Below are 15,331 nucleotides of genomic sequence, written 5' to 3'. Positions count from 1 at the left end.
GCTAGATAGTTAAAAAATGTGGTGCTTTGTTGACAGATCAATCTAAATTTTTGTTTCATAAAACACACAAGTGTAATTAGAGAAAGGTAATGGCTAAAAATAATTTATGTTTAACTTATGTGTTTTTATTTAACAGTGTTAAATATTGTGGAGTTACAGTTGAAGAATATATTTTACATTGGTATGAATCAGTCCGCTTGTGGCATTTAGGGAACAAAACGAATATCCAAATGTTAAAAAAGTTCTCTATATGTGCATTATTGTGGCTACTAATATATATAACATTTAAATAAGGGAAAATATGCTTGTTTAAATGATCTTCTATAGACATGATATGAATTAACCCAGAATCCCAATCAATATGAATGGCCAAATAAGGTGACCAAACAACTTGTATGTGAAGGATTTGCCATATAAAAAATCGTAATCAAATATGTCCATGTTATTTTGGCTAAAGCAAACTCCTGACAGGATGCCTACCTAGTCCACCTAAAACAGGGATACACATGAAATGTCAAAATAATAAAAAAAGTATCCCTGATCGCTCATTATTGTAGCTAGATGCCTACCTTGAAAATCGAAATCTGAACTCTCATCCCGAGTTTTGTTTTAAGTTTATGTTGTTCTACTTGAATGAAAATTTCTTTCATATATATATATATATATATATATATTTTTAATACTGAAATAACTTTCACAGCTGAAGTTTGAACAAGCGAAAAGTGTAGAACATCTATCTGTTGAAGTCTGTAATATGTATTTATCAATTGTTTATTGCACTTTAGGGCAGAAAAATAAAAGAGCACTGTAATTTCATACACTGCAAATACATCAATTATAAAGTGTTGCATTTACCTGCGATGAAAACATGAGATGCGTTACTGTCACATCAAATGAGTAAATGATTTTAAATGTTTTGGATTTTTGCTTCCATGTCTAAACAAATCTTTTGAATGTTTATGTAAAAGGCAATTTCATTGGCCAAGTTTAGGTTTTTCCGAAATATGTCGTAAATGGATAGTGATTACTAAAATCGATTGAGTACAATTTTACACTGTTGCATTAAGTTATTGTAGCTGTATTTTAAACTTGGCTTTCATTAATAAACGGTATAAGAATTTGCTGACAAATGGCAATTAATATTTTAGCGACATTAAATAGGCCAATCAGATTAGGTCTTTCATCATACTCTTTGACCGCTTTACGTTTGACCTTGTCAAAACTTGTCCTGAAACATGTGAGTTTATTTAAAGAGTAAACAGTACTCTCAGAGTTTAATATCAATAGTTTATTGTCTATTGTTTTTTACATATGCAGGTTTGTATATAAACCTTTGTCTTTACTATTTTTCTATGCTTGATTGCTGTTGTTTGGACTAAGTTACATTAGCCCTCATATCTAGTCGAACTTCGTGACCTTTCGCCCCCAAATGAATCTACATTACAGTAGTTTGAGGATAGGTAATCGAGTTACAATCTTGTGTGTACTCTTGATAATGAATTCAATACTTTGTATACACCCTGATACATATACAGTACTAGAATTAACAAAAAAATGGTATGTGTAATGTGATGCAACTGAATTACGGACACTACGTACCATGGACATTACGGACCAGATTTAGGGACACTACGGACCAGATTTAGGGACATTACAGACCATGTTCGGAATCTTACGGACCATGATTTAAACATATTTTTTTTATATTATTCACTCATTAGTTTTTAATTTGTTAATAAATACTTGAATATGAGTGCTCAGTATGACGTTATATCTTCCATATAACTGTGAAAACCCCGTTAAGTTCGAATAGATCAATGGTTCAATATAAAATTCCAAAAGGTGTTAAAGACCTATGTATTTATAACAATTATTTGAAAAATAATGAACAAAATTTGAAAGATTGGCAGTAAAATCAGTTAAAAGCAACAGAAGAAATATTTTCCAAAACAGTTTATTTCCCAAAATAAATCGAGCAGAAATATTTTCCAAAACAGTTTATTTCCCAAAATAAATCGAGCACATATAAGAACATATCAGTGTTTGTTGCAGTTCTTGCAAACTGATGTTTAAAACTGGCAATTTCTGTTGCCTTTATTAGTGTCTATTAGTTATAATTGTACCCGTAATTATCGGCGGTATATTACAAAAGAAACAAACATTATACTGACAACCTTTAATTGGCAATCATAAATGTGTGAAAACCCATTGTGACTGCGCACTTTCACTGAACCTTTCATTAAAACAGATGAAACGGAAAACAAACAAATATGACGATCAAAAGTTTATTTCAGAAAGCAATCGATCACATATGAAAACATTAATATTCACATTAACAATTATAAGATAAACACATATTTCGTTCGTTATTATACACATTATTATAATATTTTATTAAAAATACATTGATGTTTAACATCAATTTCATGGGATTTTTCAGTTACATTAAAGATAATTGTCATACTGAGCAATTATATTAAAGTATTTATTAACAAATTTAAGACCAATGAGTGAATAAATTAAAAAAAAATGTTTAAAAACATTATAAATCATGGTCCGTAAGTTTTTGAAGATGGTCCGTAATGTCCCTAAATCTGGTCCGTAATGTCCCTAAATCTGGTCTGTAATGTCTGGTCTGTAATGTCCATGGTCCGTAGTGTCCGTGACCCATGCAACTCAACCATAGTCACTCAGACTGTGTCATTGAATATAATTGGTTGAGATAGAGCATACATGTGAACTCTACTGGCGGTAGATAAAATATACCGCTTTTGAGAACCTTCTAATGCCATGCTAAAATACCATATTAATCTGTCACTTTAAAGAACATGGTGGAATAAACCACTATTCAAATCACTTCACACTTCGTCCAAGATCGTTGCTTAGTAACCAGTAAGGTACAAAAGACCTCTAATCAGCATATACTTTGTTAATTGGTATCCTACTAATCAGCATTTTATAAATATAAAAAATAACTGTCAAAACATCAAAGAAAACAACTTTTCAAAGGTGTTATTAATTATCTACAGTGTATAAAATTTTACGACATTTTGGCAGGAAAATTGATATCCACAATTCTGAAGTCGTCTGCACTTACACTCGGACCTGTTTTGGCAGTCTGATTTGATTTTTTAGCAGCTTTTCTGATTATAAACTTGTTTTTACAAGTCAGAGTTAATATTACTTCTGTTTCTTAGCAAAAACACTGACATTAACCATGACATATTTATTGCGTATTTTCCGAAAATCTAAAAATAGTAACAAATATCAAGTTTTTGTTTACATTCAATGTACTCAGGATGACTGAGATTGCCCAGGAACATTGTGAGTAGGTTTCTAAAAATGTTACTCAAACAAAGCCAATAAACAAAAATGATGCAATGCATTAGACTTTATTAACAGGAAACTTATTTTGGATGTTCATTATAAATACCAAATTTATTATTATAATGTTCTGTAACTATTTATATTGTAATCCTAAGAGTTTGTTGTACAACTATGTAGACACACTGATGAAGTATCTAAGTCTGTGTCCATGGGATCTGTCCAAATGAGGATGATGTCTGATGATAGTCATCACACTGTACTACATGATAATGGATTAATGGATGAGGTCTGTCCAAAATGAAGTGTAAAGCAATCTGAAATGATAAGAAACTTATTTACTGAGTAATTTAAGGCACACAATGGGAAAAAAAAAAATCCCTACCTACCTACTCACTGTAAAAATGATGGGTAGCGTTACAGCAAACATACAATTTTTTAAGGATGGCCTTGTATCCATCATTGTTTTTGACTGAAAAATAAAGAAATTATAAATTCTACCGCTTTTGAACACAAACTACCGCTTTTGAGACCTAAATATATCTCTCTTTCATTGCAAAAGGTTCACATGTATGGATAGAGAATATAAAATATTTTCCAATTTTTTTTCTCTCAAACAGCTTCTGTTGATCAGGACTTCAATGATTTATGGAGATTTTATGTCACAGTATGTTGAAGGACTTTCTAATAGATATAAAACACTGTGTCAGTAAAAGGCAGTACCTCGGCTATGAACAGTGGAGGGTTGCGCTCCTGAGGTGTCCTTGGACATATCATGTACATCAGCTATGTGAATGATATTCCAGAGATTGTAAGAAGTATTGCGATGTATTTTGCGAATGATACTTAGTTGTATGTAGCCATATCCAATTCCCAAGTTCTACAGGAAAGATTAGATAGTCAGGGATGTGATTTGTTCGCGGATACGCGGAATTTCGCGGATCTAATGGTCCCAGGGACCCCCCAGAAAAAAAAAAAAATTTGTTTGTTTATTTTTAGCAGATTTAAAAAGTGACCAGAGTGCTTTTGGTTGTTAGAGTTGATATTCAAATTTAAAGTCGGAAGAACCCCTAAAAAGAGCTTCTAAAAAGGCAGTTTTTCTTCTACAACAGTGTGCTTTTGACCCCATAAGTGCCCCCAAGAACCCATGGCCGAAATGGTTTCAGCCCTCCAGCTGCCAGGTCAATCACATCCCTGATAGTTTGTCCAAGTGGGATTATATACTGCACATGTGGAATAGGCAAACACATATTGATTCTATTGAAATACTAGAGACTGTGTGCAACCAAACAACTTCCATTTACTGAAAATATTCTCTACAATGTAAGATTGGCTGAACTGAACAAGGTGTAGAACCACATTAACCCTATATCAGTTTTTTTCTCTTGTAGTCTTAATGTGAAATCATCTGGCACAAAATGTTGTTCAGGCCAAATATGTTGAAAACTTGAAGATCTTGTTCAGCAGCTGGCACAGAAAAGACAATATAATTTATTTGGCTAAAATAAGTGCTGTTAAAAGACCAAACAATACTTATAGGTTATGTATCACTTTATCATGTATCTGAAACATACCATAACTGCAAGAGAAATTTCTACTACCGGTATACCTTTCCAACATAGAGAGGGGGTTTACTTTAAACTTAGATGTCTTACTTCAGAACCATTTAAGTTTCTGTAGGTCTATAAAAATATGATTTTAGGTGCACTGCTAGAGTACCAATCAAACCCTAAAGCTCTCACCTATCCTAATAGTAATACAACTGTGCTCTACATTTTTAAGTTAAGTATGTTCAGTTATTGTAGTTGGTTATGGTAGGATGTAATTTTTATTTGTTCATGCCGTAATAACCATTAATGGAATAAAAGAACATGTACAGTAGAAACTCACTAAACCGGAACTCCACCCGGGATACCAGAATTTTTTCAGAGTCCTGGTTTTCCCCTTCTATTTTTAATGTAAAAAAATCCCTACAAAACCGCAACCCTGGAATTCCGGATACCGGACAAAAAATCGATAAAAATTAGTGTGTTAGTTGTCAGCGTATTTTTAACTCACAAAACCGGACATATATTTGTTCCAACATGTCAAAATGATTTTGTGTATTAGGAATTCGCGAATCGCGTGTCGCTTTGTTTTGACAGCCGGTGCGTCGTTAAATATTGCACCTGTGATGTTGTGTTAACTCAATAATCAATAATGATGATTGCGCTGTGGATAATCAAACATGTGAAAAGAAAATTGATAAAAACATTAATTTGTTTGTTGCAGAAAATAAAGACGGTTATTAAGTGATCATTTTGGAGGGTTGTTTTATGTAAAGACTTCTATTATTGAATCAAATTAGAGCGGTGCTTTAATTAAACTATCAAACCACAGACATCAAACATACTTAACAAGCATTAAATTACAGATAATCGGATAATTTGTTTGTTTGTTACTCAAATCAAGAACTTTGATTGGTAATGAAGTGGTCATTTTAGGGAGTTGTTTTTATTTTAACTCAGTTAATATTTTGGTTCTTACTCCGTACATTAAATTCTCACTAAACCAGAAAATTTGCCCAGTCGGGACCTTGTCCAGTTTAGTGAGTTTCTACTGTACATTCATTTCGGTTATCATGTCAGAATGATTTATTTTTCTAGTTCTTATTTGTTTCTTTAAGCCAAACAAATCACACATAAAATTACATATTTCAGCATGGCAGCCCTTCAGCAAGGAACACAGCAAATGCCCCAGATTGAAGACATTGTGAAGCAGGTATAAACAATTTTAAGTATATTTCAAGTGTTTCCGCTCCAGATGGGAAATCCGCCTAAAGATGCAGAAGCTTATAACAAAACTTGCTGAGGGTTGGATTTTCCCATCTGATCCGGAAACACCTGATTGAGACTTTTTCTTGCATATCTTTATAAACTTATAGATGTATGAGTTTTGATGTTAGAAACACAGCTTTTGTACTCCAGCTGATTACTGACAACATTTATTTTACACACAAATTAATTTCAAGTCACAGTTCAATATTTCCAGTACTGGTCAAATGATCAGAAACACATGCAAAAATTTTAGGATACTCTGACTTTTCCCTAAGGCCACAACAAATTGATCATTTGTTCGTCGGATTTGCCGCACCTAAAATTCGAAAAACGAAAAAAAAAAAAAAAAAAAAACTTTTTTTGCGCCCGCACTTACTATTTGGCCGCGCATATTATTTTTTTTTTACTTCTGAATTTCCTCTATTTTCTGAAGTATTTTTTTACTTAAAATTTGAACCTGCAACGTCGACCTCGCCTTTTTTTGAAGGTATTTCCATGCTTTACTTTGAGTTAATGCAATCGGACAATGTTAAAGTGAATAGAAATTTAGCTATGTATATACATAAGGCATTTAATGTTAGAAACCAATACCATTATTACTATGAATAATATGTGTTTTTCATGTACACAATGATCTCTCGCTGTCATATACATGTACATAATGCTATATTGTGTCTCTATTATGACATGAAACATGAATATTTATTTATATGATCATTGGTGATTTATTTAACCATTTGATTACTTACATGCATATAATTATCTATTTGTAAATGTATACTCATGGACATATTGTCTATTGTATTTGTTAATAAACTAAAACTAAACTAAAAACATTCTCCGCGAGCAAACTTTCCTCGTGTCAGGACAAATTCAGGTCCGGGTAACCGCAAAACAGCCGATATTTGTTGACAGTCTTTTTTGTCGGGAATATTTTGCAGGACGTACCGTTGTTATCTATTTCCGGTATTAATTTGCAGGATACTTTCAGTTTTCGTTAATGTAAAATACACATTTTTAATTGAAAATCAGTGTCATAGTCAATGGATTATAGTCTTCAGTAAACAACAACAGTTTCACAGCGCCGAAGGCAATAATTATTTAGGTGTGTTTTAAGTAATTCATTGTTTTGTACTCAAGATTTAGTGTTAAATAATAACTAAATCAGATTTTGAGTTCAAAACTTATATTAAAATACACGGACACTCGACTTACAACAAATGAACATGTTTCGTGAGTTACTTTTTAAATTCTAAAATGCATTTCTCAGTTTCATATAATTATGCCCCCTTTTGAAAAAAGTGGGGTATATTGTTTTGCACATGTCGGTCGGTCGGTCGGTCGGTCGGTCTGTCTGTCTGTCGGTCGGTCGGTCGGAATACCAAATGGTTTCCGATCAATAACTTGAGAACGCTTTGACCGAGGGACCTCATACTTGGTATGTGTATTGGTCATCACCAGCAGATGAACCCTATTGATTTTGAGGTCAGTGGGTCAAAGGTCAAGGTCAGTGTGACCTTTACATGAAAAACGGTTTCCGATCAATAACTTGAGAACGCTTTGACCCAGGAACCTCATACTTGGTAGGTGTATTGGTCATGACCAGCAGATGAACCCTATTGATTTTGAGGTCAGTGGGTCAAAGGTCAAGGTCAGTGTGACCTTAACATGAAAAACGGTTTCCGATCAATAACTTGAGAACGCTTTGACCCAGGGACCTCATACTAGGTAGGCTTATTGGTCATGACCAGCAGATGAACCCTATTGATTTTGAGGTCAGTGGGTCAAAGGTCAAGGTCAGTGTGACCTTTACATGAAAAACGGTTTCCGATCAATAACTTGAGAACGCTTTGACCCAGGAACCTCATACTTGGTAGGTGTATTGGTCATGACCAGCAGATGAACCCTATTGATTTTGAGGTCAAAGGTCAAGGTCAGTGTGACCTTAACATGAAAAACGGTTTCCGATCAATAACTTGAGAACGCTTTGACCCAGGGACCTCATACTAGGTAGGCTTATTGGTCATGACCAGCAGATGAACCCTATTGATTTTGAGGTCAGTGGGTCAAAGGTCAAGGTCAGTGTGACTGTAAGCTGAAAAAAGGTTTTCTGATTGTCCATATTTTATTTTCTTATATAGTAGACAGTAGAAATTTATATGTCACTAAATGCATGAGTTGAAGTATCAGTTTTCAGTGAACATCTAGTTTAATTATGCCCCCCTTCGAAGCAGAGGGGTTATATAATTGCTTTGCACATGTCGGTCGGTCTGTTGGAAGACCAAAGCTTGTCCGATTGATAACTCAACAATTCCCGGACCTATGGTCATCAAACTTGACATGAAGATTAGGTATGACCAGTAGATGACCTGCCTCATATGCATCCAATGACAAATCAGCTGTCATTTCAGTCCATGCATATTTCATTCAATTGTCCAAATATTTCTGGCAACTTGGCGCTCAGGGGGCATAATGTTTGACAAACATCTCTTGTTGATAAAAATAGAAGGACTTGTAAATGTTTCAGAAACAGTCTGTATTTATGCACCATTCAATTGTAACCATGCCCCCCCCCCCCCCCCCCCCCCCCCCCCCGGGGGTATACCGGAGATAGCCGGTGAAATGGGCCATGTTTTCACCTTCCAGGTGGCCCTGCAGTGCCGTTGGTTTTACCCGGGATTGGCTGGACCGGAGGTCAAAGTCCCCGCTATTCCCCGGACCTTGGGGGTCGTGGTTACAATTGACTAGTGCATTACACATACATGTACATGTACAGTATAAAAATAACATCAGTAAAATCAGAAAATAAAACCTTTTATAAGTAAAATGACTGTTTTAATTTTCTCAATTCTTTCTTCTTATCCACTTGTTTTCTTTGATCGATTTGTAGTAAAGTGGCCTGTTATTTAAGTGGCCTGTTTCTTACGGGCATTGAAGCTATGGAGGGTGTCATGATTTTGTTTTTCAAGGCACGGACCTATAAACCATTGGTTCGTGGTAAAGGAGAGGTCTTGAAAGGGAAACATCTTTATTCCACCACCTGCTCTAATATAATGACCGGTGCCACATTTGCAGATTTGTTTAATAGTGTTTCAATTGTGTTGTCCCACAATTTAATCGGCAGTGTCTTAAGTAATAGTAAAGCACTGGATCTTATTGCCATTTGTTATATATTGAGACAGATTTTCATGTGATACAATCAAAACCTTTTCAGTTATATTTAAACTAAGAAACTTATTTAAACTAAGAAACTATGTTTGCAATTAAAAAGCATTTCTTGTTATATTGCATGATAAATTTAGTATGAAATAAACTTTTTAATTTTTATTTTATTTTTCGCCTTGCGCTCGCCTCTGAATTGCCTTAAATTTAAAAAAAAGTAATTTAATTTTTTTTCGCTCGCTCGCTCCTACTTTTTTTTGGCAAAATCCGTAGATCAAATGATCAATTTGTTGTGGCCTAAGATAAATATTATGTGAGGTTTTCTTCTTCAGCTTGGCTAAGCAATCTTCATATACCTTGGTAAAAAATAGCATACTAGGGAACTGGCTATGACTTTAAATGGCATGATTAAAAAACATTATCAGAGGATATGACATAAATATAAATAGCAGCAGTTATAATTGGTGTTTGCATTTCTGTGTTGGCCAATGACAATCAAGGATTTTCTGTTTAAAAGTTTTGTGAAGATCATTTTTAAAAAATGCACCAACAAACACCATATAAGTAAGAGTCAAATTTTGATGATGTACAGAAAATAGAATGAGGTACCTTGGCTTGTGGCTGAGAAAAACCTACTTTGTTTTTTGTTAATGGCCAAAATTGACATCTAACATATGTACATAGAGTTTAACCACATGGCACTAAGCAAGATGAAAGAGCATTTTCATTTTTTGCCTGCTGTCTCGACTTAATCTGTTTTAAACATGATTTACTTGCAGCAAAGGGAGTTCATTAGTCAGTACAACAAGCTGGTGGAGAGCTGCTTCAATGACTGTGTGAATGATTACACATCCAGAAGTCTTCTCAAGTCAGAGGTTTGGGCTTAGAATAACACATAGCTTGGCTACTTTTTAAAGCCTTAGTTGAATTTATATCAAAAATATATATTAATATCAAACTATACGGGAGGGGGATATTGTTTTGGTGTTGTCCGTCATTCCGTCTGTCTGTCCTTCCATCTGGAACCATATCTTGGTAGGAATTGATCAGAAAATGTTCAAACTTGGTCAGAATGTTCCCCTTGATCAAATCTCGAACACTAGTCAAAGTGGGTCACATGGGTTCAAAAACTAGGTCACTAGGTCAAATCTCAGAAAAATCTTTGGAACAAACTAGAGGCATTATACATGGTCATATATTCATGAAACTTAATCAAAATGTTTTCCTTGGTGAACTCTTGTACGTTTATAAAACTGGGTCACATATGATCGAAAATTAGGTCACTAGGTCAAACCTTTGAAAAATCTTGTTAGGAACCATATCATGGTTATGATTAGTCAGATTATGTTTAAACTTGGTCAGGATGTACCCCTGGATGAAATATGGACCGCTTGTAAAGGTGGGTCACATTAGGTCAAAAACTAGGTCACTAGCTCAAATCTTAGAAAAATCTTTGGAACACTTTAGAGGCATTATATATTAGGGCTGTAACAATTCATCGGTGAATCGTGAAATCGCGATTCGGTACTCAAAGATATACTGTAGCGTATCGCATTATAAAAAATCGTGTATATCGCATATCGTTAGATTCGTTACCTAGACTTAAGATTTGTATGCTTAAAACACTTTGCAAACATCTTTGCATGATCCGGTCAATTTGTTAACTTTCGTTTTTAACTGTTGAAACAGCGAAAGCCACTTCAGCCGCATTTTCTCAAACAGCATGTTGAGCTAGCAAAATACGTTACAACTAGTTATCTTACTTATCAAAGTACACCGGGTTTATTTTTCAAACAACAATGAAAAATGAAAATAAAATTATTAAAAAATTTGCAATTTCATTTTCTTTTTTGAATTTGATTTACAAAAGATATGAAAACAGCTGGAATCTGCGAGCTAGCTGTATGCGAAAATGCTGCTGAAGTGGCTTTCGCTGTTTTGACAGTTTTCAATCGTCTGCAAAGTCAAGAATGGCGGAAGGAAATAATACCGGTAGTAAAGAGAAACCTTATAGAAATGCGCCGGCAAAATATAAGTCCAAAGCTTGGGAGAACTTTGGTTTTGCAAAGTAATGCAATAAACTAGTTATTTGTAAATTGTGTCTGGCCGAATTAAAATATAATGGAAACACTACAAACATGATCACTTATTTTCGCTGATGCAAAATAATAAAATCATTAAAAATATAGTTTTGGTAAGGATATGCTCAACAGTTTACAAAATAGGCAAACATTAAAAGTCCTACATAAAAAAAAAATAATATATATATATGTAATATATCGTGAATCGCGTAGTCCGTATCGTGATACGTATCGTATCTTGATTTGAGTGACAATACACAGTCCTATTATGTATGGTCTAATATGACAAAATGTGATCAGAATGTTTTCGTTGATGAATTATGTCTCCCCCTCTCTGGGGGAGACATATTGTTTTTGCCCTGTCCGTCAGTCCGGTAGTCCGTCAGTCCGTCCGTACGTCACACTTCGTTTCCGATCGATAACTGGAAAACCGCATGACCTAGGATCACCAAACTTGGTAGGGAGGTTGGTCATGAGGTGTAGAAGATCCCTATTGTTTTTGGGGTCACTAGGTCAAAGGTCAAGGTCGCGGCGACCCCAATGTAAAAAACATTTCCGCTCAATATCTTGACAATGGTTTGACCTAGGTTCACCAAACTTGGTAGGGAGGTTGGTCATGAGGTGTAGAAGATCCCTATTGTTTTTGGGGTCACTAGGTCAAAGGTCAAGGTCGCGGCGACCCCCAATGTAAAAAACATTTCCGCTCAATATCTTGAGAATGGTTTGACCTAGGTTCACCAAACTTGGTAGGGAGGTTGGTCGTGAGGTGTAGAGGATCCCTATTGTTTTTGGGGTCACTAGGTCAAAGGTCAAGGTCGCGGCGACCCCCAATGTAAAAAACATTTCCGCTCAATATCTTGAGAATGGTTTGACCTAGGTTCACCAAACTTGGTAGGGAGGTTGGTCGTGAGGTGTAGAGGATCCCTATTGTTTTTGGGGTCACAAGGTCAAGGTCGCGGCGACCCCCAATGTAAAAAACATTTCCGCTCAATATCTTGAGAATGGTTTGACCTAGGTTCACCAAACTTGGTAGGGAGGTTGGTCGTGAGCTGTAGAGGATCCCTATTGTTTTTGGGGTCACTAGGTCAAAGGTCAAGGTCGCGGCGACCCCCAATATAAAAAACATTTCTGCTCAAAATCTTGAGAACGGTTTGACCTAGGTTCACCAAACTTGGTAGGGAGGTTGGTCATGAGGTGTAGAAGATCCCTATTGTTTTTGGGGTCACTAGGTCAAAGGTCAAGGTCGCGGCGACCCCCAATGTAAAAAACATTTCCGCTCAATATCTTGAGAATGGTTTGACCTAGGTTCACCAAACTTGGTAGGGAGGTTGATCATGAGGTTTAGAAAACTCCTATATTTTGGGGGGTCACAAGGTCAAAGGTCAACGTCGCTGTGACCTCTAATGTAAAAAAATATTTCCGTGCAATATCAGGAGAATGCTTTGATCTAGGTTCACCAAACTTTGAAGTGAGGTTGGTCATGATGTCTAGTTGATTTTGCAATCAGTTGGTCAAAGGTCAAGGTCACTGACCTTGAGGTGAAGAACCGGTTTCTGCTCAATAACTCAAGAACGTTTACACCCAGGAACTTCATACTTGGTATGCCAGTTAGTCATGACTAGTTGATGGCCCCTATTGATTTTGGGATCCATCATTGATTATTTCTCACCTACGACCACACAATGGGGGAGACATGCGCTTTTTCAAAAAAGCAATCTCTAGTTCTTTTACATGTTCAAAACTGGGTCACATGTGATTAAACTTTTATTTCAAATAATTCCAAACAAACTCAAACTTATATCCAATGTTCATAACGGTCCATTTCTCTGCAGCCATATTACATGCTTATATAGGAATATTCCACCTACTTTTCATTTCCAATCCATGAACTTGCCTAATGAGGTAGGGGATATCAATTCAACGAATTTGCTTGTTATGGAATTCTATTTGTATTTATGAGAAACAGTTAGTACTAGAACATGTAGGTGTAAATAAAAAAAATCCTTTCAGATCTGTTCTGCTCTTTATTAATTAGTAAAATATAGAAGCAATTTATTCCGTCTTTAATATTATATATAATGTATATAATAATTGTTTTTCGGGTTCTAGTGGTATTGGTGTCTGCCTGTCACCTAACAGGTGGGGTATGACTATATGACTAGGAGGCCTCTTGTTTAAGGACACCATTACTGCTTTCTACCAAGGAATTAACTTGAAGAGTGATTTCTGTCCTCTCAAAAACGCTAAGATAATTCGGTGTAAACTTGTAGGTTTAATACATTTTAATGTACAACTGTACCTGTATATTATTGTAGAATTAATCTTTCAATTGTAATTACTTATATGCATGAATAAACTGCCTTCACCCTGAGTGTATTTATTTTTAGACCACTTGTTCCACAAACTGTGTTGAAAAGTCCCTAAAGAAGACGCAACGAATATCCGAGCGGTTTTTGGAGCACCAAATGATGGGGTCGCAGGATCCAAACGCAGCTGTGCAGGCACTCACAAAATGATGATGGACAGTAGATAGAGACGAGTAATAAATTATTGTGATGTTCTAGCCAGATTTATGCATGGCTTGGTAAACTACAGAACACAGCATGTGTTGAGTTTTAAGTGCTGGAATTAACCTGAATGTATCCTAAAGAAGATGATTATTACAAATGAAACTGTTCAAAAATTAGAACATTTGTAATTGCCTTGGTGATTTTATCCAGTTAATTTATTTCAGACTGACATCAATTGTAAAATATGGTATAACTTCAAGATTAACTCTTTTTCAATGATTTTCTAGGTGAGTTCTGGTTGAAAAATACAAATGCAAAATTATGATATTGAAACTCATTGATACCTTATGAGTTGCGATTCTTATGAATGTTACAACAATCAATTGAAATGTGCTGTCCTAATTAATTAATTTGGCAAGCAATGATTTTATAAGCAATATTGTCAAAGTGCAGTGTTCAGTATAAAAAGAAAAAGGCGGACACAAGCCATAGGAGTGCTGTATACAAGCAAAGCGGCTTTTGAACTGCATTAATTTTGTAATTTTTGAATTAATTTTTAATTTTGATAATTAGAAATTCAAAGTGATTGTGTTCAGTTTAGAGTTTAGTGATCTTTTTATACAATGCATTTTGTATTGTCATGTTTTTATTGTGAAACTATATAGAAATGATAAAACGTTTATGAAGTGTTGAAAGCTTTATTTTAAAATCTGTTGCCATTGGTATGAAGTGAATTTTGGACAAAACTCGTCATCGCGTAAAAGCACTAGTCAAAACAGATGTGACAAACCAGACCATCAACATAACAGGGGAATCAAAACAGACCATCACCGTTACGGATTAGTCAAAACAGACCATGGTATGTGACAAAACAATCACACTGTTTGTGGTGCACTGGCAAAACTACTTAACAGTCGCAATCGCAGGTTCAAGCCTCCTCCGTATTTAAGATACAAACCGTCTTCAGCAAGGAACTTTAAGGGGGTCCAGTGCGACAGTAACCAACACGGAGGATTTTAAATCAGTGGGGAATTGATTTGGCAGTATGGACAATGTTCATGTGTTGTGTAGGATGGTGATGCACAATAGGCTTGTAATACTTACGGTGCTAACGCCTTACGGCAATGACTGCTTATGTAAGGTACAACTACATGGCCGAAATTGTAAACGTTTAATAAAGCATAGAATTCCTTCCAGCCGGCAATCTCATATTGGATAGATATCGTAAACAATATTTATTTGCCCGTCGGATACAAGTCCGAACGATATTTTGTCGGCAACATATGATGATATCGGGCCTTTATAACTTTAATCACCTGTCGGTCATTGGTCTGTCATTAATTTTACAATCTTTCAGATATCTGGCTGCTTCACATAAATGTCATATTTAGGTCTACTTTTATTTAGCAAAGTAAGATACTTAAACACTTTTCTCTGC

The 15,331-nt window shown here is 35.2% G+C and overlaps 2 protein-coding genes across 4 annotated transcripts in view; one reads left to right on the top strand and one right to left on the bottom strand.

The window, feature by feature from the left end:
• Nucleotides 1-960, bottom strand: part of LOC128207941 (protein TALPID3-like) — a 99,740-nt gene extending 98,780 nt beyond the window's left edge. For both annotated transcript variants that reach the window (XM_052911151.1, XM_052911152.1), the window contains exon 1: nt 856-960. The gene's annotated coding sequence lies outside the window, so the exon portion shown is untranslated. The remainder of the gene's footprint in view (nt 1-855) is intronic.
• A 231-nt stretch (nt 961-1,191) lies between these two features.
• On the top strand, nt 1,192-15,089 carry LOC128208211 (mitochondrial import inner membrane translocase subunit Tim9-like). Of its 2 annotated transcripts, none has more exons than XM_052911673.1 (4): nt 1,192-1,237; nt 6,024-6,084; nt 10,082-10,177; nt 13,771-15,089. In XM_052911673.1, exons 2-4 carry the CDS (start codon nt 6,025-6,027, stop codon nt 13,897-13,899), a joined length of 285 nt encoding a protein of 94 aa, XP_052767633.1. In that variant the 5' UTR covers nt 1,192-1,237; nt 6,024; the 3' UTR covers nt 13,900-15,089. The 2 variants fall into 2 exon arrangements, with proteins under 2 accessions (XP_052767633.1, XP_052767632.1); XM_052911672.1 differs by having other exon boundaries at nt 1,213-1,317.
• The last annotated feature ends 242 nt before the right edge of the window (nt 15,090-15,331 follow it).

The sequence above is a fragment of the Mya arenaria genome, chromosome 11 (assembly GCF_026914265.1).
Source record: "Mya arenaria isolate MELC-2E11 chromosome 11, ASM2691426v1".
NCBI classification, from domain to species: domain Eukaryota; kingdom Metazoa; phylum Mollusca; class Bivalvia; order Myida; family Myidae; genus Mya; species Mya arenaria.
Note: the sequence above shows the minus strand (reverse complement) of the source record. Positions and strands in the feature narration are given on the sequence as shown.